At 39.2% G+C, this 26,154-nt stretch overlaps 2 protein-coding genes across 4 annotated transcripts in view; one reads left to right on the top strand and one right to left on the bottom strand.

Annotated features, from left to right (window-relative positions):
* The first annotated feature begins 10,313 nt into the window (after window positions 1–10,313).
* fam210ab (family with sequence similarity 210 member Ab) lies at window positions 10,314–15,893 on the top strand. 2 transcript variants are annotated; one of them, XM_017682031.2, is made up of 5 exons: window positions 10,316–10,449; window positions 10,807–10,925; window positions 11,298–11,716; window positions 12,280–12,391; window positions 13,332–15,893. In XM_017682031.2, the coding sequence occupies exons 3-5, from the start codon at window positions 11,334–11,336 to the stop codon at window positions 13,662–13,664; spliced, it is 828 nt and encodes a 275-aa protein (XP_017537520.1). In that variant the 5' UTR covers window positions 10,316–10,449; window positions 10,807–10,925; window positions 11,298–11,333; the 3' UTR covers window positions 13,665–15,893. The 2 variants fall into 2 exon arrangements, with proteins under 2 accessions (XP_017537519.1, XP_017537520.1); XM_017682030.1 differs by lacking the exon at window positions 10,807–10,925 and having other exon boundaries at window positions 10,314–10,449.
* Window positions 15,894–16,059: 166 nt separating this feature from the next.
* ldlrad4b (low density lipoprotein receptor class A domain containing 4b) overlaps window positions 16,060–26,154 on the bottom strand; it is a 90,162-nt gene continuing 80,067 nt past the window's right edge. For both annotated transcript variants that reach the window (XM_037536686.1, XM_037536687.1), the window contains 2 exons: window positions 25,317–25,367; window positions 16,060–22,422 (listed from right to left, as the gene is read on the bottom strand). In XM_037536686.1, coding sequence (XP_037392583.1) covers window positions 21,883–22,422; window positions 25,317–25,367 — 591 coding nt within the window. In that variant the 3' untranslated portion in view covers window positions 16,060–21,882. The remainder of the gene's footprint in view (window positions 22,423–25,316; window positions 25,368–26,154) is intronic.

The raw sequence follows: 26,154 nt of genomic DNA, 5'->3' as shown, positions 1-26,154 counted from the left end.
TAAGGTGGTCCAGTGATTCTGTTTTGTTATGGGGCATTTTAGCCAGCATAGTTAGGGTCTATTTGTTCTCTTAGATGGAAGCATGACCAAGCTGTTTTGACTGATCAGCCTAAGATTTTCCTAAGATGAAACACTGTTGTACTAATTCTTGACAGATATGATAGACAGCACTCTCCACTACTACCTTCAAAACAAATACTAAAGGAGTGAGACTAGTGTTCCATTCCTCCAGTGCAGTAACTGCGACAGGCAGAATCTATGTCAAGGTGCACTGATGCTGTTCTTGCAGCTCATTACTATTCTCCAGTTTAAGACAAATCCAAGACCGAGGCTTGTCAAGATAGAGTAATGACAGGGTCTAAAGAGGTCTTTATCTCCTTCCAGTACAAATTCCAGAAACATATAAATGTAGGATTTTCTTTTGCACAAAAAAATTTACAAAAACTCAAACATCAAATTAAAATATACATATAATATTTATATAAAAATAAAAGGTTGGCCTTTAATACTCTCTCTGAATAAATGTAACCAATGCCAGCTCTGAATAAATGTGATCAATGCCCACTAACAGCCAGGCTACTGGTTGAGGTATGAGTAAATTTAAAAACATCTACTTACCATGTTAAAACATCAAGAAACTGCAAGAATTAACCAGCCAATACTTACATGAGTGTGAACCTCAGTAGAACACAAAAAAAACAGCACAGACAAGCATGCATTCCATTCTTGTCAAAGCTGGTTTATGCTGCTTTATGGTAGTCTTCTGTTGGTCACCCAGAATGGTCATGGTGGTTGACCTGCACACATGAACATGTGCTAGTTTTGGGTGACCAGCATATTAACTTCTATTGTTGCTGACGCACATACCAACATCCAAACTACAACAACAAGAATAGCCTCAAGTACTATAGCCCTACTCACCACGTTATCCAAAATATTTCACTAATACATACCTTTGTAGTTTGTACTTATCTATTTAATACATAGAACTTGGGGAACTGTGAGAAATAAAGCAATACCTTATGTAGGGCTTTCCTTCAATTGATGAAAATGATGGAAAAGACATAAAATATTTATTAGGAATATTTATATATTTAGTAAACCCAAGATTGCAAAGTGTGCCAAGGCTCTCTCCTCCCTGGCTCTCTGCTCTGATTAGACCTCTGTCCAGAAATTAATATCTTTTCTGTTATCCATCCATCCATCCATCCATTTTCTAAGCCGCTTCTCCGTCAGGGTCGCGGGGGGGTGCTGGAGCCCATCCCAGCAGTCTTCGGGCGGAAGGCAGGATACACTCTGGATGGGCCGCCAGTCCATCGCAGGGCAGACAGACAAACACAGACAGTCACTCACACACTCACACCTAGGGGCAATTTAGCACGTCTTTCCTGTTACAGAACTTCAAAAACAGGATATGACAGAACAAGGCATTTCTTTAAAGAAGGCTACCAAAGGAAGGGAAACATCCTCTAAATCACAGGCAAGGTGTGAATAAAACTGTTACCAAACAGTGACCCTTATAATAAACACGATAACGAGTGATCTGAATGAAACAGTCTCTATGTATATGCACATAGTGCACTGATGTGTGAATATAAAACAGCAGTACTGATGCAGCTGATATCCTTTAGCCTCATGCAGTTTATTTCTTCAAGTGAAACTAGAGTGTATTTGTACTGATGATCTCCTGTCTCACTGGTGTTCCAGAGGATCCTGTCTGATGTGACCTTTAACATTAATCTTTTTGTCTCTCACACACAGTGCTTGTTATCTGAAGCACAAATAGCAGGCATGGAGCCCCTGAGTGGTGTAGTACAGAAATGGGTCTCCCACTGCGATTCAAGTTTGAGTTCCAACTGTGCAATACAGCTGGGGGTGCTCTAACAGAGCTTTGCCTTCATTATGGTGAGGGTGTAACAATATCAGTGCAAGAGGATCTTCAAGAATGCAAGTGACTGTGTTAATAGTTGGGAAGGATGACAGATGAGAATGGCTTTACCCTTAGATGGGACAAATTGATACCTGGCTCTGGCATCTCATGATATACAAAAATCATGAAAGGAGTGCTATTGGAGTCCACAATTTTGCATATAACAAATAAATGTCTGCTAATAAATGCTGTCAAGAATTCAAATTTGTTCAGAAGGTGTGGGATAGAGTTTTGTAAAGGCTGTGCACAGGCCAGTCAAGTTAATCCACACAAACTTGACAAGCCATGGCTTTAGGGGCCTTGATTTGCGCACAGAAGGACAGTTTTATTTGGACCAAGAGGGCCTTCTCCAAATTATTCCTGTATTATGGTGTAGCATTTATATTTCCTTTCACTGGAACTAAAGTCCCCAACACAAACTATGAAATACAGCCCCAGACCTTTATCCCTCCTCCACCAAAATTTATATTTGCAACTATATATTTGGTCATGTAGCGTTATCCTGGCTTCTGTCTAAGCTAGATTCACCCAGATCAGGCTGCCAGATAGTCAAGGGTGATTCATTCCTCCACTTCCACTTCAGTGTACAGTACCAATGCTGTCATGTTTTACATCACTCCAGCCAACACTTGGCATTGCATTTGGTGGTCTTAGGTTTGTGTGGTGCTGCTTGTCTATGGAGCCCAACCCACAAAGTTCCTGATGAACAGTTCTCATGCTAACATTGTTTCCAGAGGCTGTCTTGATTCATTAGCGAGTGTTGCAATTAAAGACATGCACGATTTTTGCATGTTTCAACACTTAGCCACCCCGTCCTTTGAGCTTGTGGTGTCATGTGGAATTGTCTTTATGTTTTTTCTCCTTCAGTTTCTGGCAGCAGTAGGTCTAGATTTTGACCAAGTATCTTGAAATTATGACTTAGTTTCTTGAAGACTTAGCCCCTTTGAAATGATGTATTTCTCTGAAATATGACTGTTGAAATAATTATTTATTTCTCTGAAATACAATTACTGAAATAATGGTTCATTTTTCAATTTCTTACTTACAAAACAATGAGTCAAAGAGTCAATGAGTTATTCATTTTTTAAAAACATTATTTAAAAAAAAAAATCAAGAAACACAGAAGGAAAAGAAAAAACATGCCATTTCTTCTCCACTACCTGGTGGGAACAAATGTTCATACCAGGCTATATGAACAAGAAAACCAAAGGAGAATGTGATGGCCTTCATGAGGACTAAGTATAGACCACTCTCTTATCCAGCCATACTTTATTTGGCATTATACAGAATGTAAAATGAAAAGCTCATAGATACAGAGATGCAATCTTCACACTGCCACAATCGAACAAATGGTATACTGTTGGCTAAGTATTTACAGTACAACTCATACTTGCCTTGCTTTTGCATAAATCTTTGCATACAAAGTCATATGTATGTTGGATATTGTGTGTGTAAGAAGAACAGGCCAGAATGACTCATGCGATTCCTGTTAGTCACTTTCTCAGTTAGGTTTCCAGTAATGAAAAGTAAACATGTATACCTGCTCCCAGTCCCATCTTATAAATAAGAGGTAGAGCTGACCGGATGTGGATGGGCTTCATATTACCCTATTCACACTCTGAACCCTACTGAGGTGGAAGGCATATGAGTGCCAGCCCCATAAGCAGTCTTTCCTCAAAGCTCTGGTTGCTGGCTGTGAGTGTGAGGATATCATGATGGAGGGTTGAAGAGACAGCAGGACATCAGGTGTGATGAGTTGTTGTTGCTGAACAGAGAAAAGAGAGTGGATGCACAAGGATTTACAGGGATTTACACACCTGCTTCTCTCTTCACTGTAATTATTCTGCCCTTTGTCTCATCAGTCTATAGAATATTGTTCCTAAAGTCTTGGGAGTCATTAACATGGGAGACGAGCCTTTGTGTTCTTTTTGGTCAGCAGTGGTCTGCGCCTTACGTCTAGATGCTATTTTTGGCCATTATTGTAGAATCATGCGCATTGACCTTAACTGAGGCAAGTGATGAGTGATGTTTAGATTCAACAGGTCTGGCAGTAAGCATGCCTGGGTGTGGCTGGTGAAATTGAACCAAAGAGTCAACTGAATTTGGTTAAATGGGGCAACTAATTTTCACATAGGGCCAGGTAGATTAAATTCATGCTACAGACCCGTAAATAAATAAACACATTAAATAACAAATCTTCTGACATAATTAGGATGTTTCTTTACACCATTCGTATTTGGAACACTTTATAAGAATATAAGTCTCCTTATGATATCCAGCATAGCTTCAATGGCTTCCTTCAGAGCTGTACCACCTGCACCATCTCTCTCTTAGATTCAAAGCATGCCTGTTCTACTGGTAGTTTTTTCTGTACATTCCTTTTCAGCTGTGTGTCTTAGAGAGGGTTTCTAACACAATGGCACACTGACATACCCCAGCAGGTGCATCTCAACACATCTACACTAACAAGATTTTCCCCTTCTCCAGCTTTGAACAGAAGCCAGGAGAGTAGTAACTGCCTCTCCACTTTACGATGTCTGAGATACCTGAATGAGTCTTGATGGAGTCAGACATTTTTCCAGTGTGAAACTTGACCATAAGCTTCTGAAAATGGTAAACATTTCTTGGAACACAAACTGTTCTCTGTAAACTCTGCTTTTCTCTTTGTCTCAGCTTGCAATATTTTTCTCTCCGAAATCCCATAATCACCCAGCCAATTAAACACTAAAATAACCCTAAGATAGCGCAACTAGTTTGCTTGAATCTTTAGATGACGAATTAATGGATGCCTTGCGCACACTTTAAGAATAAACAAGGACAAAAATACTCTATGTACTTTAGCAAAATACTGCAAAGTGTTATCCATGAAACAAAAATCTTCAGAAATAAATTGTAGAAAGATTTTCATGTACAGTATTATAACCATTTGACATGGTTTGTATGTCAGAAATCAGAAAAGCCAACATTTACCCATCAAGCCAATATTTGGTGATTAAAACGAACCTTCATCTCTATTGTCCATTTAACTGAAATGTTCTTCAGCCAATGTAACCACATTGTTTGTTTAGATGATAAGTGAATATAAAGTCCCTGTCACAACAAAACCTTGTCTCTTTATTTTTGTTGCTTTTACTATTTCACTGAATTTAAATATATATCAGGCACTTTTACATTGAGCTAAAATGTCCTGATGAGTGTGGCTATAAAAATGCTGCGGAAACACCCACAGGAAGTCATTCTTACCTGTAGCCATTAAACTCTATAACTCCTCCCTCAATATACAATAACTCAGAGGTGCAATAATGTAAACTGCTTTATACAGTATGTTTCATATTTATTAAAATCTATCTTTTTTTTAAATTATTAAAGTGTTTATTCTTTTACATAAATAGTTGCAACTGTAATTACTGCAATTTCCCTCTGGGATCAATAAAGTATTCTGAATCTGATTCTTATCTCATTCCTTTGACGTAAGAATGATTTTTATCTTCTACTGTAATGTTACCATTTTGGAGACATGAACTTCTCTTGCAACAGCAGTGATAGAGCACTCATAGTAGTAATAAATACATATGACTGTCACATTTTCCACCACTCCCTTTGAATTTTGGTTTGTTTTGATGTATTTTGGGTAAGACCTAGCCTGAACTCTGCTACATTGACATAGTCATAAACATGTCTGGGCAAATGTCATATTGTTGCTGTTCCAAAAAAAAACAAACAAAAAAAAAAACACATCATAGTACCTTAATTTTTTCCCATTTTTCATGTAAAGCTGTAATTTTGGAGAAAGTTGTTTTTCTTTGAACAGCAACAATATACTGTCATGAGCGGTCAAGGCAGATTTTGTTCAGTAAAACAGTAGTGCCATATGACCACATTACTGACATTTCAAACATAACAGTTACTGACAATGATAACATGACACTTTTGAATTACTCTGTCAGGACATCTTATGACAGGTATGCCATCTGCTATGACTTGTTTTTGGCATAGTTATGTTAATGTTAAGCAGCAGGGTTCATGTAAAATATTATTGAATTTTGTCTTTGTAAGTATGATTTATCTCTTTGGAATGCCAAACATGTCAGAAGGTTTTGATCCTGTGATCCACTCACTGTTCACTTTGAGCCAAACCGTGAGATAATTGCACTACTCAATACTCGTCCATATGCTGAGAGACATGCAGAGCCACTTTTATCTTCACTCTGATGCTCATCCTGTTATTCTGGCCTCATTTCACACAAATAATGAGAATAGTCACATGACTCTTGGTCAAGTTAATACTATTAATTTGTGATGAAATCCCATTTTAATTTGGTTTGTGGTTTTTATTAAAGTCCACACCAGGCAGGATTCCATCCCAGAGATTTGCTCTGAAATGTTACATTTTGTGACAGGAAAAATACCACAATTACGCACAAATGTATTGTGATATACACCCTGTGCTTCTAGGCTGTTCACCAGGTAGCACAGAGCTCTTTGGGAAACTGCTTCATTTCCGTGTTATCATCTTTACAAAATGTCATCAACTCTGGTGATGTGGAGAGACAGTTCAGGTAATATTTTTCACATTTTTGTGACAGCATTTTTTGCAGGAAATAGAAACAGGTTACATTCAAATTGGTTAAATGATATGTTACAATGCTCAATTAAGGCACTTCCATTGCAAAATTAAAAGGGCTTGCCCAAAGATCACAACTGACCCACATGTTTGGGTTCCTGTGGTCAAATTTCCTGTCTTGTTGATTTTCTAAGTGAATACAAGTTAACACATCCTTTGCAGAGTACAAACTTACACTTTTCTGCTCATTTTCAGGCACAAAGTGTCTATTTATTAGCTGAGTTTGTGTTGGGAAAAAAAACATAACTTTTGTGATTGTGCACTGAAATGTGCAGACTTGTGTTGTTTTAATTAATGACACAGATGAAGCTAAAAGATTGTCCAGGCTAGAGCTAACAATGTGATGCTCATGCTAAATGAGCCCACCAGTGTTTTTTTCATGACTTTCCTGGTTTTCCATGACACCTATGATTTCTGAATGTATTATACCGACCTAATATGGTGCTTTTCCATTGTGGGGTATCATTTCCCTACACACTGTAGGGTTTGTGTGATCCCAATGCCCCTGATTCAGCTGATTAACTAATAAACAAACTCTTCCTGATGTGAAGGAGTGTGTAAGAGCAAAGATAACAATGACACATAGGGCAGCTGTAGAGAACCACTTCAATCACACTACTGATCACTCCCTGCTGTGACACTGGTGGAAACAGCGTTCTCTTTTAAACAGACAGATTAAGAGAAACCAGGTGGTAATCAGTCAGAGCAGATGAAGGGTAAAAAGTATTTTTAAGGCTTGAGGCTACTGAGATCTAGATTATGTAAGTGAGAAGGATCAAGAAAAAAAATGTACCTTAGAAATGGGAATTACTGTAGGTGTCAAGCTTGAAAAGAGCTGCAGCACTGCTGGGCATTTCAAGCTTACTGGTGTCCACTGTGTATCTGGTGATACATCACCTACAAGATATCCATCCAGCTCCTGTTCATCTTTTTCAGCAGCATATAGGAAACTGTGCTAGGGCAGAACAACTTGTGAATCACCTTTTTCTGATTAATAGTGTGACTATGATTTAAATTGCAATTATTTTCTAGTAATTGAGCTTTGGGCTTTTTTTTTGGTAAAGGAAACCAGCATATTCACTTTTCCTGACTTGAGACTGAACATTGTGTTCCAGAAAGCCAGATAGCAGTGTTTTTTTCACATGTGGGTGTTTGGTTGCATCTAATGGCTCTAACTCATCTACAGGCAATTCACAATCTCTGTTATTAGTTTAAATTGTCACAATTAAACTTGTTGCAATATTGTTGTTAAAAAATTTAATCTATATTTAAAAAGGCAGCTCTTGCAGTTTGAAAATCACAATCCTAAAAACTCTGATTTCAATGTAAAAATAACTAATCATTCATCTCTACTCTGGCTTAAGAGAAGTCCTGAACTTTTTACTCCAATCTGCCATACTAATGCCTGGCTGGGAGTTAGGCCTTCCAGGCTCACAGAATGCAGCTTTGCATTCAGCTTTGCATTGACCTCTGAAGTTGTGGGTCACTCTGTCGTCACAATCATATCAGGAACTTGAGGGCTAAAGCAGTTTTGCCTATAGAAAAAAATCAAAAGCATTTAAAAAAAATGACTGATATTATATCCTGTGATAAAAAGGTCCCAACATTTATATGTTTTATCCTGTGTATTCTTTTTTCCCTGAATGTCACTGGATGCTACAAGCAAGCTAACACTGTTGCACACTGAAATGACGTCACATGAGAGTCCACTTCAACACTGTTATGTATTGACCAACGCAAACAACTCAGACTGTAGCATACTACAACCAAAGCAGCTTAACTAGCACACTTAACAAATACAGCTGATTTGTATGGGGTACTTTGGTGAGGTTAACAGTCTATGATATCTGGTTGATATGCCACAGTGTTAGCTTGCATGTAGCAATATACATATTTTAACTACTTAATGACCTCGTAATTCAAGGACCCTCTGACATGAACGTACACAGGACAGCACGTATTGGATTTGGAATATTGTTACTTACAATATTGGGATGCTGGGATGGTGTTAAGAAAACACTTTGGTTATCTTACCTGGAACCAAAGATTACATTTGACCATAACTGAAATTTTATTAGAATATTAGAAATATTAGAAAAATATATCTTTGCTGTTAAATAAATTAACAAATAAAATTACTTGACTGCTGGGATAGGCTCCAGCACCCCCGCGACCCTAACGGAGAAGCGGCTTAGAAAATGGATGGATGGATGGATGGATGGATGGATAAAATTACTTGGAATAAAACCGCTTCACATTAACTTCACTTTAACAAATGAATAGTATTTCTTCCTCCTCTGATAGAGTTGCGAGTTTGGTCCAAAACCAACAATACAGTTCACTTCTATGGCTAATATGGGTTAAATAAGCACTGTGCTCTGCTGGGCATTGATCATTGCTCATGTGTTAACACGTTCGCTTCTCAGCAGATCAGCCATCGAGGAAGTAGGCCTGGGTGTTCATTTCAAAGATTGTCTCACTTCTCAGCTCCCAAAGTGGTGGGTTTTGTTTCATATTGGAACTGCAGAGACTCAACTCATTCCCACAATGCCTGTCATTTTGCATGTAGCACATTGAAAGGTGCAACAAACTGCAATTCCTTCCCATTTGCTGTGTGCCCACTGCACTGTTTCAGTGTCATGCTATTTGCCATGACTTTCATTAGCCCCAAGGAACATAGTATAATGAATTTACCTTCTCAGAAATTGAATTGTTCATGTTCATTGTAGCTATACAACATGTCTATATTCCTTTTAATTAAGGTAAATACACACACATCATCTAAGCTGCTTATCCTTCTGGGTCACGGGGGGAGCTGGAGCCTATCCCAGCTGTCATTGGGTGGAAGGTAGGATAAGCCTGGACAGGTCGCCAGTCCAACACAGTAAGGTAAATATTATATGCAAAAAAAAAACCCCCGAAAAAATGCACTTTAAAGTCTACACAGATCTGAACTAATTTAAGAGTTAAATGTTTTACATTGGGTAGTTTCCAAACACCTGGAATAATCTTTTTACTTTAGTAAAAGTGGCTTTGAAACAACAGACAATGTTGTAAAACCACTACACACTATTAGAAATTTGACGAGTCATCTTGGGGCAACTCCACTGCACTAATGTACTCAAAATAATCCATAGATGACTATTTCTATCAGTGTCTTCTTTTACACTCAGAATGAGGTAGAACCAACTGTGCTAGATGCATGTCTACTAATTATAATTATAATAATAATAATAATAATAATAATAATAATAATAATAATAATAATAATAATTATTATTATTATTATTATTATTATAATAATAGTAGTAGTAGCTAATACTACTACTACTACTACTACCACCACTAATAATGATAATAATAATGATAAACAAAAGAAAAAAAATATTTGCATAAACTTGCTTGACTAGCTCTTCATAAAATTGTTCAAGTAGAGCGGAAAACGCTTTTGCTAAGTTGTCCCCGGTCAAGCCTGAAAATAATGTCACCATCTAGTGGCGATAAAAAGAATTACAAAGTGAGCAGCGCATATGAAACGTGCTCTGGAAGTTCGTCTACGAAAACCTTTTTTTTTTTTTTTTTTTTTTAAAGAAAAAACGTTTCTCTTATATTGTATAGCTGTATGTGAAAATAGCGTTAAAAATAATTAGAAATACCATAAGCTTGTGTGTTTACACGTTTAAGGTCTTTGCGTCAGGACAGCACGTCACGTACGCCTTACCTCATCAAGACTTCACTTCCCATAAAGCAGCGCGGGAGCAAATTCCATGTGGAGCTGTGTGGAAAAAGTTTAACGTTACATGCCAGGAGCAGTGCGAGCCATGGCGAGCTGAGCGGGCACAGTGGGGCAGTGACAGAGAAGACGATCATGTCCAGGAGCTGAATGTTCGCACAGGTCTGCACTCCACTTCTCTAATTCCGCTGACTGTATCTCTGTGGTGCGAGTCGGAGTCGGAAGCTGAACTTACCTTCTTATTGGAATTTTCCGTTCCACCTTATATGGCGCTGTAGTTCCATTGTGAACATGCGCCACAATGTAACTGCTGCGCTATTTAAGGTGGAACGGACAATTCGTATAAGAAGTTGCCACCGAGGAAGCCAACTTCAGCCTCGCTCATCGACAGCTAACAACTGCCTAAGAAGTGCTGCTACACGCGGCTCTCACTAACTGAAATGCGGCCGTTTCAGTTCAGACGTCTCCTTATTTTCTGTTACAACATGAAACGTTTAATATGACTGTATGATGCTTCAGGAACTACTTGACGGAATGCGGGGGTATGCGAGTTAGCTGTCCTACTTCAGGGCTGTCATCAGCTCGTGTGCTCTGGCAGCTTGTTTACTGCCTCAAAAGCTCCACCCCTTGGATTGAAGGTGAAGTGGAAGGACTTTTTGAAGTGCATTTGATATTTTCTTTAATCATTTGTTTCTTAACTAATAATATGCACTGTAATAACAGTCAAGAGAATGCTTTCACACTTTCACACATTTTGTTTTTGGTACTGTTCATCTGCAAATGTGTTGTGGGCCAGAGGTTCGAAAAGATAAAAGGGTGTGTTAAGGCATGGCAAGTCAAGCTGTGACTAAGCAGTTACTATCAATGACAAAAATACAGGCAGTGGCCAATTAAAGGTTTTAATGAACACTTATGATAAAGTAAATACATGCTCAAAATAAATGTTGGAAAAAAAAAAAACTAGACTGCCCTGTCAAAGGTATTCTTATTTTTTCCTCTTCCCCTCTTAGGTTGTGTAGGTGACGAGCAGAAAGCTAGAGGAGGAGATGCAGCGTGTGCTATATCCTGCAGCTGTCCAGCTGCGCTTTGTCTGCCTGGATGTGAACGTGAGGGAGCTGCCCGTTAGTGGGCAAGTCATACGCATAAACCATTTCACTGTACGCTGCTTCAGCTCCTCTGCTATCGCCAGGGGCAACGAGTTCCCAAAGACAGCCCCTGAGACTAAAACGCCAACAAAGGGGACAGAGCATGCGACTGATGTGCCATCAGGTGCTCCAAAACAGCTTGATGTTGATCCCCTGCAGGACAAATCTATTGGCCTCTACCAGAGGTTCAAGAAGACGTTTAAGCAGTACGGCAAAGTCATGGTGCCTGTACATCTGGTCACCTCTACTGTGTGGTTTGGCGCATTTTACTACGCTGCAATGAAGTAAGTAACTCTCTGATTATACAGCTTAACAATAAACACTTATGATCTGTTGTATTCACTGTTGTTAGTGTGACACTGTTAGCCACCGTCATTATCTCAGACAACAGCCTCTCTACAGAAATCCAGATTATTTAACAGAATACGCCAGTTCACCTTTCTCATTTTGTTCATGGTCTGGTACCATCTCTTCTGTTTATGCAGACCCAACATTTTGTCTTAAGAATAGTAATCGGTCAGGTATAGCTGAGCATCAGACTCATCTCATCAGCAATAGGCACATACAGTAAATACAGACTATATAAATCAAGCCCTGTGGTTTTAAGGGCAACTTGGCAGCAAAGTTTTACAGTGTAAAGTCTGTCTGAGCCTCTCTAATTCAGACACACTTCACTGTTGTCAGGACTGTAAACAAATCCAGGGTACAACTTGGTCAGTGCGCCATAAAAAGTAGCAGAAATGCACTTTGTTACTATGCTCACAGTTGTGATTCTTTAAGTATGTCATTTGCTATGTGTTCCATCAAAATGTTTTCACAACACGCTTTATGTTCTACACTTCTTCAGAGGGGTGAACTTGGTCCCGTTTCTGGAGTACATTGGATTACCTGACAAAGTGGTGGGCATTCTGCGAGACTCACAGGGTGGATATGCACTAACGGCCTACGCCATGTACAAGGTATTAGCGGGTATTACAATACTAAGTATTAGCGGGCAAGAACTGAAGAGAAGGAGAATGAAGCAATATGAAAGTCCCTGTCTCCACACTTTACAGTACTAAGTATAGGTTCGAGATGACCAGATTTCTGTATTGAAAACCAGCAGCATTTAAAGTTTGGTGGTCAGTATATTTATTATGATTTTTAGTATTTTTATCTATGAAATAAGAAAGAGGGGACAGTTACAGTTTCTTGTATTTTGACCACAGCAACTGTTGTACTGTAATGAGCTAAATCTAAAAATGTTGTGCACTGTTTTGCTACAGTTTCCAGATTAACATGTTTTGTTGAAACAGTGCAAAAGTGTGCAGTCTGTCATATTTTATTGTAATAAGTTGTTTTAATAGAATAGTCTATAAGGATGCCAAGAATTGCACTCTTAGCTGCCATGGTTGCAATGCCTGCGTAACACAACTGAGTGTTCAATGCATCACCGTTCCGTTTAAATTAATGTTTTGCTACATTGAACGTGGCCCAATAGCCCAAGGCGAGTGAGTGGTAGAAGTGGTTAGTAGATAACATGAGCCAGCCCCCTCTGTCAGCCAAAACAAGCACATTGCGAGACATCTGCCCATTGTCCAGGCTTCCAGGTATTTCTTAAGACTTTCTGAGGTGTTTTTAATTCACAGTTAAAAACATGGACATTTCCAGGGACAGCTAAGGACAGCACAGAAAACGGGGGCATTTGGTCACCCAAGATCATCTGTTTTTCCCTAAGGCAAATGTGATTACTGCTTTTAACATTTTGTATTTGCCTTAGGATTGGTCATATATGTTGTGCTACTTGATATTTAAAAAAAAAAAACAACAATGAGTTTGTAGGAGCTTTGAAATAGCATCATCATAAATGTACTACCTTATTTTCATTCATGGAATATATTTTCTACTTATTTGTCTCAGCTTGCTACACCAGCCAGGTACACAGTGACTCTGGGTGGCACATCTCTGTCAGTGCAGTATCTCCGGAGGCACGGCTACTTCTCCACCCCCCCTCCAGTCAAAGAGTATCTGCAAGACAAAATGGAGGAGACCAGGGAGAGACTCTCCGAAAAGATGGAGGAGACGAAAGAACGGTTTTCTGAGAAAATGGAAGAAACCAAAGAGCTCCTCTCAGGTCGAATGGAAGAGACTAAAGAGCGCTTCACTGAGAAAATGGAGGAGACGAAAGACAAGCTCTCGGACAAACTGCAGGAGACGAAAGACAAAGTGTCTTTCCGGAAGAAAATGGAATAATGGTGGTGCGCTTACAGTGAGCTCTAAGCAGCAGTCATGCATTGTGACCAGGCAGCTGCCGGAGAGATGAGGAAATATGCAGGCTAGCAGAATTGTAGGAATTTATAAATATTTGCATACAGTATAAATATTTCAGAAGTCTGCCTCTGAAACGTTGCTCTAACTGGAAATTTATTAGAACCTGAGGTCCTGAATTCTCATCCACTTATGACTTTAGTGTCTTCATAAGACCCAGATGTACTGAGTATCAGTATCTGTCTGGTACACAGACAAGTCTGTTTACACAATACCTTGATCCAGTTTAAAAGGGGAGTCAGTCAGAAAAGGGGCCACATTAACATTTGGAATTACTTTGTTTACATCTTGGCTGTCACAACACAAGTGAGTTGTGTGTCTACACAGTAGAGTGGAATAAATAAATTACTACTGCATCAGTAGCACAGGGAGGTAGTTTTCATGCATCTTTTACTGGAACTTTTTAAACTGTACAAAAAAAAAAAATCTAAGAATATTTGACTTCTCAAACTGATATGAAACATGGCCTATTGACTTGTTTTGAATGTAGTATTATAAAAGGTGTGGTTGATATGAAACTTGAAATAGCTTTTGTCATTAGAAATTATAAAGGTTTTCAAATTTAGGCTTGTTTTAGTAGATTAAAGTGTGATTGTATTTCTTTCTGACTGCTCTGTCAATATATCTTACTATACCTTACTGTTTTTAGCAGTTTTTTTTTGTAAATTCTGTCAGGAATGATTAAATTAATTTGATTAAAGCCATGCTAATCTGTCTGTATATATGCTCACTGAGCACTTTATTAGGAACACTATACTAATACTAGGAAGGCCACTGAAGAAAATTGAACCCATTGTTATGTCATGAAACCAGACTGAGATGACATTTTGTGACGTGCTGCATTATCATGCTGGAAGCAGCCGTTAAAAGACCACCTCCACCAGCCTGGACTGTTGACACAAGGCAGGTTGGGTCAATGAATTCATGCTGCAACAAATCATCAGTCTACGTAGACTTTACCATCTGTGTAGGCTACATTTTTCAGTCTTCAACTGTCCAGTTTCGGTGAGCTTCTGTTTTTGGCTGACAGAAGTGGAACCCGACATCTGTTGTAGCCCATCCACCTCAAGGTACAATGTGTTGTACATTCTGAGATGCTTTTCTGCTCATCGCAGTCATGCTTTTGTGAGTTATCATAGCCTTCCTGTCAGCTTGAACCAGCCTGGTCATTCTCTGTTGACCTCTTTCATCAACAAGCTTAATAACTCTACAGACTGTTGTGCATTAAAAATCTGAGATCACCAGTTACACAATTACTGAAACCAGCCCATCTGGCATCAAGAATCATGGCACAGTCAAAACCACTTTTTTTCCTCATTCTGATGGTTGATATGAACATTACCCAAAGCTGCTGACCTGTATCTGCATGCTTTTATTCACTTCGCCTCTGCCACACGATTGGCTGATTAGATAATTGCATGAATGAGTAGGTGTACAGGTGTTCCTAATAAAGTGCTCAGTAAGGGGAGAGAGTTAGCAATCTGTAGGTGAACAAAAATGGAGACCTAATTTGCACTTCCTTTAAAGGGGATGTCAACTTAATTTTCATAATTTTTGTAAAATTAAAAAAAAAAAGTAAAGTCACAGTCAATGACAAAATCAGAGTGGTTTGATATGAAGTGCTGCATTGTACAGAAACTTACCGAATCAGAAGTGTTTACAGCAGTGGTCAAGGGAACCAGACACCCAAACAATTTAAGGCTTCTAAAAGATACACCACAAAAAGCTATTACACCACACAAGAATACCCTGCCTGATGCTTGAGAGAGAAAATATGTATTTGTAAAATCCAGAGGGGTACATGAAGGGCATTATAAGGCAAAACATTCCCCAAAGACATGTGGTTTTTTCCTCCCTCATATTTGCCATTATTTTATCATTATCAACAATACATATAAAACTCTGAGACATGATGTCATATATTCACATATACATACACACACACACACACACACACGTCAGTATTTGCAGTCCACTACTATTAACACTGTAAACATCTGAGCTGGTAAGTTTAATATCAAACCTGAATGTTTCCATTTTTATCTGAAGGACTGAACTATGAAATTTTGAAAAATCATGGGATTTCCCCTTGGCATGTGGACTGTATTTATTTGTAAAGACTGCTGAAGGAATAAAGTACAGTATTCATCATGATGTCTTTTCTCTGATTCTGTTAAATCAGCAATCCCAGTGTGAATGAAAACAGAGTGAACGTCAAGAATGTCATGTAATGATTTAAGTTTAAATCACTTGCATAATACTGAATAATCGGAATCTATAGGAAAATGAAATAAAATACATTTGAAGGAGAGGACACACATTAGTATTTTTAAGTTTTAATGTTTTGCTATGGTTTGACCACAGCAGTACAAGCATAAAATCTTTGACTACAACGGCATTTAGAGCAACATTTTTTAGACTATTTTTTTGTCCTTTTACTTTTTTTCTGAAAAAGTATTGCAGTAACAGACCTTAGGCCTAGAACCTATTACATCACAATTGCTTAAATAAAAAAGAGGCAAAATACACATTTTAATGTGTATATAAGCATAATATGCATGTATGTGTATATGAAAATACACATACACACTTATGCATACACACAGATAAAGAAACAAATCTGCTGGGGTACAATTCGTAAAATAAAAACCCAATGATACAAAGTCCATGATGGAAGCAGTCCTGCGCTGACCAATAATGCTGAAAAGCTACGGTTAGCAGTGGTGTGCACAAGCATCTGATGCTTTTAGAAGAAACAAATTGAGGTGCAATCAGCTTCAGTCCACGCTAGCTCCTCCCACTAATGCGAGGAACAAAAGTCTCGCACCGTAGGCCTCTCAAGGCTACACAACTGCCATTGGTCATTGGAGAAACAAAATGGCATCGCTATGTACATCATCTGTTACATAATTATGGACATGCTCAACAGGTAGTTACAGTGGAGACCCCACATAACGGTCTGCGATTAAAACTGCAGTTTTGTTCCAACATACCACGTAACACAATGTCTAAAATGATAAATATTACAAAATTATGAATGGTAGAACTGCCACTGTCCGATTGCTGAAAGGCAGGAAGCATAGCGTTGTATGGAGATTTAAAGTTTAAGACTAAATTGGGTTTAACTTTGTTACAAAGTGCCTCAAACTATTTACGCACTTTCTAAATGTCTGGACAGTGATTGATTTTTAATTTTTTTTTTTGTGCAATACAGATATAAATCAACAATTCCCAAAAAGTCTCTGCTCTGATGTCAGTGCTCTCTGTACATTTGTACGCTGTTACTTAGAGAAACATCACTTTCATTATATCTACTTCTGCAAGTAGGTTCATGTCCTAAATCACCTTTCCAACTTTGGTGCCTGGGGAATGTGGAGATTACAATAAATTACACTACAATTATTTTGACTAGACATGAAAAAAATCCACTATTACAGCCTGTACTGGCCTGATTAACTGTTGCAGGCGTAGGCAGTTTACTGTTAAAATTGTACAGATTTTACTCAGTTTCCGATACGAACTGAAAAACTTGCTATCATTCGGTGAAATAAGACTAATTAAATGATCATGAATTCCTAGTTAAATTATTATAACCAACCAAACAATTTGTCGACTTCACAATTTGATTAGAAGCCCTCAGTGCCCTTTAAAGTACGATTAGCTAGCTACTCCAATGCCTCTGTTGGTTTATGAATGAAAACGTTTGTGGTAAACGCCAAAGTTTGGGTGTAAACGATACGGTTAAATCCACACTGCAGCACAAATTTCTACTGGTATGCTGATTCTACCGTTATACTGCCCAGCCCTATGTAGTACAAATTCTGCAAGTTATTTGGGGTAGGATTTAAAAAAAACAAACAAACAGAAAAAAACCCTTATATTCTACTTCAAGCATGTTTCTTGTCCTAGAACAACTGCCATTCATACTGTTAATATGGTTATTATTCATAAAAAAAATAAGTACTTTATAATCATTCTGTAATTCATATTTAAGTATCGTTTTGCAAACCTCCTTGTTTACAAACAAAAAGAAAAAGACAGAAAAAAAAAAAAACAAAAGCACATCTCAACTGTAGGCATTTACAAACCTGATACCACTGTGTTAAATTTTTATACCATCTATACATTATATTACATTATTAACAATGTCTTTCTGTGGTTTCTACCCATTGGGTAGGATATGTGTGCATAACATATTCAAGTTATTTACAGCACCTTACAAAAACAAACAAACAAAAAAAAATACATCAACAACAAAAAAGAAAACATACAAACAAAAAGAAAGAAAGACAGACCAGTGAAAAAAGCACCGTTGGAAGTGAGGCACACCAAAGGTGGGAGCTTGAAGAGTGCAAGTGGGTTTCTACGTCTGCTCAAAACGTGAACATTAGGCACCAAGTTAGCTCACATCATACGGACATGCAGAACGCCTCATTCCGTACACGACGAAAACAAGCACTTCTTTTGTAACAAAGACAACGGTCAGATGAAGCAAAAGAGACAGGAAAAGCCCAAGCGGAGACAGCGAAATGATGGTCATTACCAGAAAAGGGTCGGGCCAACAAGCGCAGGCCAGAACGAAAAATCAATTGGCGGAAGCAACAGCAGCAGCAGTAGTGATAGCAGCAGCATTAAACAGCAGAGATGAAAGAAAAGCTCTGGGAGCTCTTTGGAAGAGTAAATGAAGGGAGAGAAGATTTGACCACAACACTCAAGCACACAAGCCAGTTCTGAACAAAGAAAAAGAAAAAGAAAAAAAAAAACAAAAAAGAGCGTTCTCTCTTTCTGCAAGAGGATACCCTACATACCTAATGCAACTCAACCTGTTCAAACAATGGAGCTCAAATAATGATAAGTGTGGGGGAGCTGGCATAAGCCCTTCATAAATGCTGGCATTGCAGTAGAAAAATTTAACATCAAGATTCATGGTAATCTGTGTGAAAAGTCAGCTCTCTAGGTACAGATCAAGCCTAGTCTGGGATTAAAATGGACTATCATTATCAGCAAATTTAATCCTCATGTCTAGTTTAAATCTGTGCCAAAAAAACACCCCACTACTGAATTGTGCAGATGGTGGCTCTGCCCATTTCATAAATGCTTGATTAGAGGAATCCTTCCAAACACTGACAGACACTGACCAGACCTAGTCCTGGACTAAATCACACATGCAGGCAATGGTACTCCAGTATAGTACAGAACTAAGCTTAATTTATGTTCAGGGAACCAGCCCTAAACACGTGGACGCACAACGTACAGTGTCAGTGAAAATCCACTACAAAATAGACCTGTTCCAGGGCTGGGTTTGGCCTGTGTCCACAAACCCAGGTCAGCATCTTCCAAAATTACTTCTACTCAGTTAAGGCTTGTGGTCAAGAGCCAGATCGAGTAAATCTAGGCTTTGTATCTGACTGGCTGGAGAACTAGCTTACGGATCACGTTATTATCTTCATAAAGACGGCAGGAACAAACGATTTCACACTGACGCAAACACATACACATGCACACTGTTTCACCGCTGCAGGTACGGAGTAAAGACAGCCAATCACCCGGTTAGACTTAAGGGGCAGTGATACTCAAAACTTCTCAAACAACTATACGCAAATACCAACACAGTCATGGACACTTCAGATTAGCCATGTTCGTCCACAGAAAAACATGCACTAGATGAACAAAAAAGGGCTAGAAAGGGGGTCTTCTCAGTCTTTAGTTTCCACGTTAAAGGGATGTGTGCTGCACTTGAAGGCAAAAGTACCTATGGGTCCTGTTCAAAATCAACCACCACCCCCCACCCCAATAGATTCAAACGTCCAAGTCTGGTCTCTGTTCACCTGGCGGGCCAACAGACTTCCGTTTTTCTAAGTGACCTTTTGGTAAGCAATGCCCTCTATGTGCCACAGGCTTGCTGAGCTTTTAATGTTTGTAGCTGAACTGTTCTGACCAATAATCAATGTTTTGAGAAGACTAAATGAGTTTTACAGAAAATAGCTAAGGTCGCTCAGATTGTAAACTTTCCTAAGCTAAATTTAGCACCAAGTCATGTTGAACATACCCAAACATCTATGGTTTAAAAGATGAAAATGACTGGATATTTCAGAGTGCGTTTTTAAGTGACCGAAGTAAGAGCTTGTGTTTCTAGGCATCATTCTCTCCTAGATTTGAACCAGTTCTGCTCTTCAGTGCATTTTGAATGAAATCAGTAGGAGGATGAAGAAATCATAGTTTGGCAACATTCTCAGAAGCTTCAATTAGATGTCCTACCAATAATTGACCGAGCCTGCGTTAGCACAGTCCAGTTGGGACTAATATATATATATATATATATAACAAAACTTCAGCATGCCTTCCTAGAGCAGTTTTCACCCTACATACTTTAATGAACATTACTCAGTAAGGACAGGAAGAGGAGCTCATGTTACATCACTGCTGTCCCAAGTTAAGTGCTTATCTAAGGGCCAAGTAAGGAGGGAAGTGCACTGGGCAGAAGCTGGCGCTGGGGTCAGGTTAACACTGTCTGATGACAGAGTGAGAAAAGGCAACATAGCAGAAGAAGGCTGGGTTAATGAGATATTAAAACAAAAAACAAAAACAACAATAATAATACAAATTAAAAAAATGAAATAATATTTAACCCTCGCATTAGCCCTTAGTCTCACCACATCTTTGAACCTGATTATACTATCTAGAAGATGTATACAAGACAAACATCGGCATGCAAAAAGGGGTTTGGTTAGGTTTTTTTTTGTTCACTCTCATGTTATTATGGCCTATTAGTCAGAATGTCAATGGTGAGAAAGGGGCTGAAAGTGAAGGAGTGCACGAATGGGCAGCATTAGCCATTTCAAGTAAGGAAAAGCCACGAGAAGCATCTGTCCAAGACGAACAATGAACAGGACCAGAGCTCACACATATATAATCGGTTCTGATGATAAATATATGCCATTTTGGTTTTTCTCATAGGCCAAGTGCAATAAGTATAAAAGATCACAACTAGGACCTTGTTTACGATCTACTGTTTTCAAATGAATTACTTTAAGATTAACACGACCCTGCTCACTGAATATCCTTTCTTTGTTTCTTTTGTAAGCTTTAAGCCTGGAAGAGAGAGAGACACAGAATCAAAACAATTCAAACTCGACTACAATGAAGGAAAAGTCCTGTAGATCTGCTCTGAAACCTTCAGAGAAAGTCTACACTTGTAACAAAACAGAGCATTTCTATTAGTAAAGTGACATAAAATAACATTCTGTTGCCATCAAACTGACCTCGAGACATCGGTAGAGGCATGAAAGTATCTGAAATTGAAAGTGTCAGTGACGAGCACTGAGAGCAGGGTCGATGTTTTCAGAGAAGGTTAGGTAAGGAGAATTTTTAGGCTGGATCCAGGTAACTCTTGTGCAGAGGTCAGGTTAAGACCCTATTGCTCCCACAGACAAACTTTGGAGCTTCTGTTCAAAATCTACAAATGAAACAAACACAACACCAAGAAAAAAAAAACAAAACAAAACAAAACAAAAAAAAAAAAACACAAAACCCCCACATGTATCTCAGTTTTCCTCTTCTCTTTTTCCACAATAAAGATAGTGCAACTTCTGTGTGTTTTGATTTGAAAGTATAATAGTGAGTCTATACCCTCAGGCCAGTCCCCACACAAAAACCTTGGCACTATGATTTGGATTTCTACGATTAGATAAAAAAAAATAAAAATAAAATAAAATAAAATCTTACATTGTGCACAGATCCTGGTCTTGGAAAAAATTCTCCTCGATTCCATGTCCTGTCATAGTCATATACCTGTGGATGTGTGTGTTTTGCGCAAAAACAAAAAAAGGCTTATGTGCTAGTATCATTTTCTCTCATTTGAAGGTAATACACAAGTACAAAACAGCACTACAAAGCTCTACCATGTCTTGTTTAAGTGAGAGAAAGTAAAACTTTATTTTGTAAGCTTAGCTCCACTTGGTTACTTTATGTAATGTGGCTTTTTTCTTTTTCCTTTTTTTGTTTTCTTCCTAAAGTCAAGACCGATGCATTGTTTTCCGTTGTGCGTGGGAGTGTGAAAAGGGCAACCGCGCCCTTTTGTAGGCGGGGATAAGGAGAGGGTGCGGTTTGGCAGCCCCGCATACTTGCACACACATACCCCACCTCACACTAGGTCACCTGTCTGCATGTCCTTGGCCTTGCTGGGGACTACTGTGCTTTGCGGGCTGCCCTGGCCTGTCCTGCCCATGGGCGGAGAAGTCTGAATGCCGCTGACGCTGGAGGACTGGTTATTGCTGTGCTGGTGGAGGAAAAACGCTGCGCCTGGGTAGTGACCCATGACCTCACTGTAGGCGGGTGGAGGGCCCTCCATGCGGCCACGGGTGCTGGAGTTGGCAGCGCTGATGCCAGAGTTGCTGCTGGGGGGGCGCGGTGCATCTATCAGTTCGCTGTCAAACACGGTGCGATTGGGCGGTGCACGCACCGATTCGCGGTTCAGCTCTAGCTGCTGCTCTGGGTCCCGCAGCTGCAGGGTGCATGGGCCCTGGTAAGGAGGTGGCTCCTCTCCGTCTGACAAAGAGATGGTGGGCGGCAGGTCGATCTGGTGTTGCAGGTACGGGTAGGTGGGCTGGAAGCGGCTGAAGCGCTCGCGCTGCATGAAGGAGGGTGCGCTGAAGCGCTCCCGAGGCTGTGGGGCATACACCACCTGCAGGGGGACACAAACAGCAGCTCTCAGACCTACAGTATACTGCAGCCACCACCACCATCAGTGCTACCAAAGGTACAATAATGAAAAGTAGGACAGGTTTACTCTAAATGTAAATGTAATCTTTAATTTGTAATACGTTTCAAATCAGTTTCAAATCTTTCATTTAAAACTGGATCCATCATTGTCTTATACACTCTCCAGCCACTTTATCAATTGCTTGTTAACACAAATAGCTAACCAGCCAATCACATGGCTGCAACTCAATGCATTTAGGCATGTAGAGGTGGTCAAGACAACTTGCTGAAGTGCAAACCGAGCATCAGAATGGGGAAGAAAGGTGATTTAAGTGACTTTGAACGTGGCATGGTCATTGGTGCCAGATGGGCTGGTGTGAGTATTACAGAAACTACTGATCTACTGGGATTTTCACACACAACCATTTCTAGGGTTTAGAGAGAACGGCCCGAAAAAGAGAAACTATCCAGTGAGCGGCAGTTGTGTGGACGAAAATGCTTTGTTGATGTGAGAGGTCAGAGGAGAATGGGCAGGTTCGAGATGATAGAAAGGCAACAGTAACTCAAATAACCAACCAAAATCTCTGAGGAGTGTTTCCAACACTTTGTTGAAAGTATGCCATAATGAATTAAGGCAGCTCTGAAGGCAAGAAGGGGATCCAACCTTTTACCTGCACTTTATTAGGTAAAGTGGACAGTGAGTGTATGATTTTAATTAAACACTCAATTTCTTCATTTACTGTTAAGCTTTATGACGTGCCTATAAAGCAATGTGAGCTGCCACAGTATGAAAAGTGCTCTGTTTATATATATTAAAAAAAACTAATTGTAACTCAGAAATTTTGAGAATTTACTGCATTGTGTCTACACGGCAGCTCACACCATCGATACTAACAAAGCACCACTTCTCCACTTGTAATTTAGATTATAGTGGTATTTGCTGTAGATTAAACAACTTACAGATATAGAAGGCTGTAAAGTCTAAACACTGTACAACAGGTAGCTGTTATGAGAAGGTAAATACATTGTGAACATTACAGTTATCACTTACAATCATGGGCGCCCTGGTCACACATATTTTGCTGATTGAAAACAAATACACATCCTCAATAAAGTAACAAAATATATAAATATATATATTTAAAAAAAAAAAAAAGCCTGTTCAAAAGTTATGGCATACATTTTGTTTTATTTTTTTTCCAATATGTTAAACTAAACAGACATTGTTTACTACAATTTTTCAGAAAAATGCCATATTAAATTTGCTCCTGATGGAAGATGTGTTGACTCATTTTCACTTAGAAAATCAGCAAAAAGTACAAAAGTAATGTGAGGGGTGTTTAAACTTTTCTATATGAATTATATGACTAATGTTAGCTGACTAGCTTGTTGCTAACAATACTCGCTTTCATGGAGGTGTCCCCTGTCCTCACTTTATAGCTTGAATGCTTAAAGTTTGAAACTGCCGTAATCCGGAGCTATGACATCCCACTTTAGAGTTGAATAAAATGCAGCAGATATAAAGATAAAAGTGATTAGTGATCTTCTGAGGAGCTACATTATTAGAAGAAAATAGAAATCACAAGATTAATAAATCACAAATGAAATATGTATTTTTCTTGAGAACAGCAAATAATGAATAATCTGTGCAAAAGAAGTGGTTTCTAACTTTATGGCCTTAAAAACATGACAGTGGCGATACTGCCAACACTTCCAGTACTGCAATCTGTGAGAATGGCACGTTCATCACATGAACATTTCGGAACATTACAGTTAGAATGCTTTCTATTATACTAACCTAAAAGATACACCAACAAAACCAACACCAACAAAACCAACACCAACATTCTATCATCCACATTGCTATTGCAGTATTACTCATCATATTACTTTAACTATCTACTGAATTATCTAGTACGTGCTATTCCCGGTGAATGCCATTACCCCTGTTAGTCTACTGGCTAACATGATTGAGCTAAAGTCCTTGTCCTAATGCCTGCCTGCACATTGTAATGTTTTGTCTGCCCTGAACACTCCCATTGCAGAGGGTCTTCCAGGACCAGGATTCAGAAATTTGTAGCTAAACAGTCAAATCATATTAATTAAATCATAAAATTAAAAACAGACCACAGTCTTCATGTGCTAAGAGTTTATCTAATCTATTGTGAAAAGCCTAAAAAGAGTACGATTTCTCAGCGTTTCTACATAAAGCATCATCTGGAGGGAAAGGACGTCCATTCAAGCACAATTCAATAATTCCATTTGAGGGAAACCTCCATGTTAGCAAGGCAACGAGACAGACGGTTTTGTTTTATGAAGCTGCATTTCAGCTCCAGCCAGGGTGCCTAATGAGAGGTAATGGAGAGAGAGAGCGAGAGCGAGAGAGAGAGAGAGACAAAGACAGAGAGAGAGAGAGAGAGAGAGAGAGAGAGAGAGAGAGAGAGAGAGAGAGAGAGAGAGAGAGAGAGAGAGAGAGAGAGAGAGAGACAAAGACAGAGAGAGAGAGAGAGACAAAGACAGAGAGAGAGAGAGAGACAAAGACAGACAGAGAGAGAGAGAGAGAGAGAGAGAGAGAGAGAGAGAGAGAGAGAGAGAGAGAGAGAGAGAGAGAGAGACTCTGAGTCCCATCTCTCAGACAGCTGTCTAGACGCTGCCAGAGGAGAGCGAGTGATTAATGACGCGGTGAAAGACACAGTCGTGCAGACAGGGGTTCTCAAATACACATACACACACACACAGAGGGAGGCAACACATGGACAATCATTAACAGAGAGGCCCTGCCTCAGACACTGGCCCTCTCTCCTCCCCCTGACCTCAGCAAACACAGACTTCCAATGAAAGACAATGAAAACACACAAACTTAGTTAATGGTCTCACCTCTGAAGCTCCTTGTCTGGAACCACTATCTGATGGCCAAAAACATCCCTCCTATCAGAAGAGGCAAAGCCACAGAGAAAAAGAAGAGAAAAATGATTAGAATTAAGACTTTGGATAATTAAAATTTAATGTATTTGAAAATGTGTGCCACTATTCAATTTGCAGCACAAGCAGTTATTTCAGACCAATATAACGGGCTGCACTGTATTTACTGATGTCTTTACTGCTCTCCAGAAGAGCAGATGGTATAGGCAATGCTGGATCACCACACTAAAACATCTGCATTTTATTCATTTTACTGTTTTTGTGATGCTACAGAAATTAATTAATTTCTCAGCAGTGCTAATCCAGATAAATCCATGTTCTATATTTTATAAATGTTTACATATTGGGAAATATGCACATGAAAGATATCACCCAAAACTCCCATATCCCATATTGGTGCATCCCTACTAATAACAACAATAATTTAAGTCAGACACAAAAGGTAAGTGAAAAGGAACAAATGTCGTAGAATCAGTAAACAAGCTAAATGCTCCAAACAGAGCCAAGATGACAGAGAATCAAATGTCGCTGTTGGCATATACCTCATGCGATCCAACCAATCAAATCTCCTTTAAATCCAGGCAAAGCGTAAACTAACAGTTAAACAAAAATCGCTCATCTGTATGGTAATGCTAACTCAGTGTTTACAGCAGCTAGATCTGTTCTCTCTCCAGACTGCCTCTCAACATGCTCTGCTTCAGTCCACTCCCTCCCCCTCATGAATAAAAATGAAAAGGTCTCAGACATTTATCTGTCTCTGCCGCACGGTGCAGTGGGCTGCGTGGCTGTCTGG

Source organism: Pygocentrus nattereri, chromosome 3 (genome assembly GCF_015220715.1).
Source record: "Pygocentrus nattereri isolate fPygNat1 chromosome 3, fPygNat1.pri, whole genome shotgun sequence".
Classification (NCBI taxonomy): Eukaryota; Metazoa; Chordata; class Actinopteri; order Characiformes; family Serrasalmidae; genus Pygocentrus; species Pygocentrus nattereri.
This window is presented reverse-complemented; position numbering and strand designations above follow the sequence as displayed.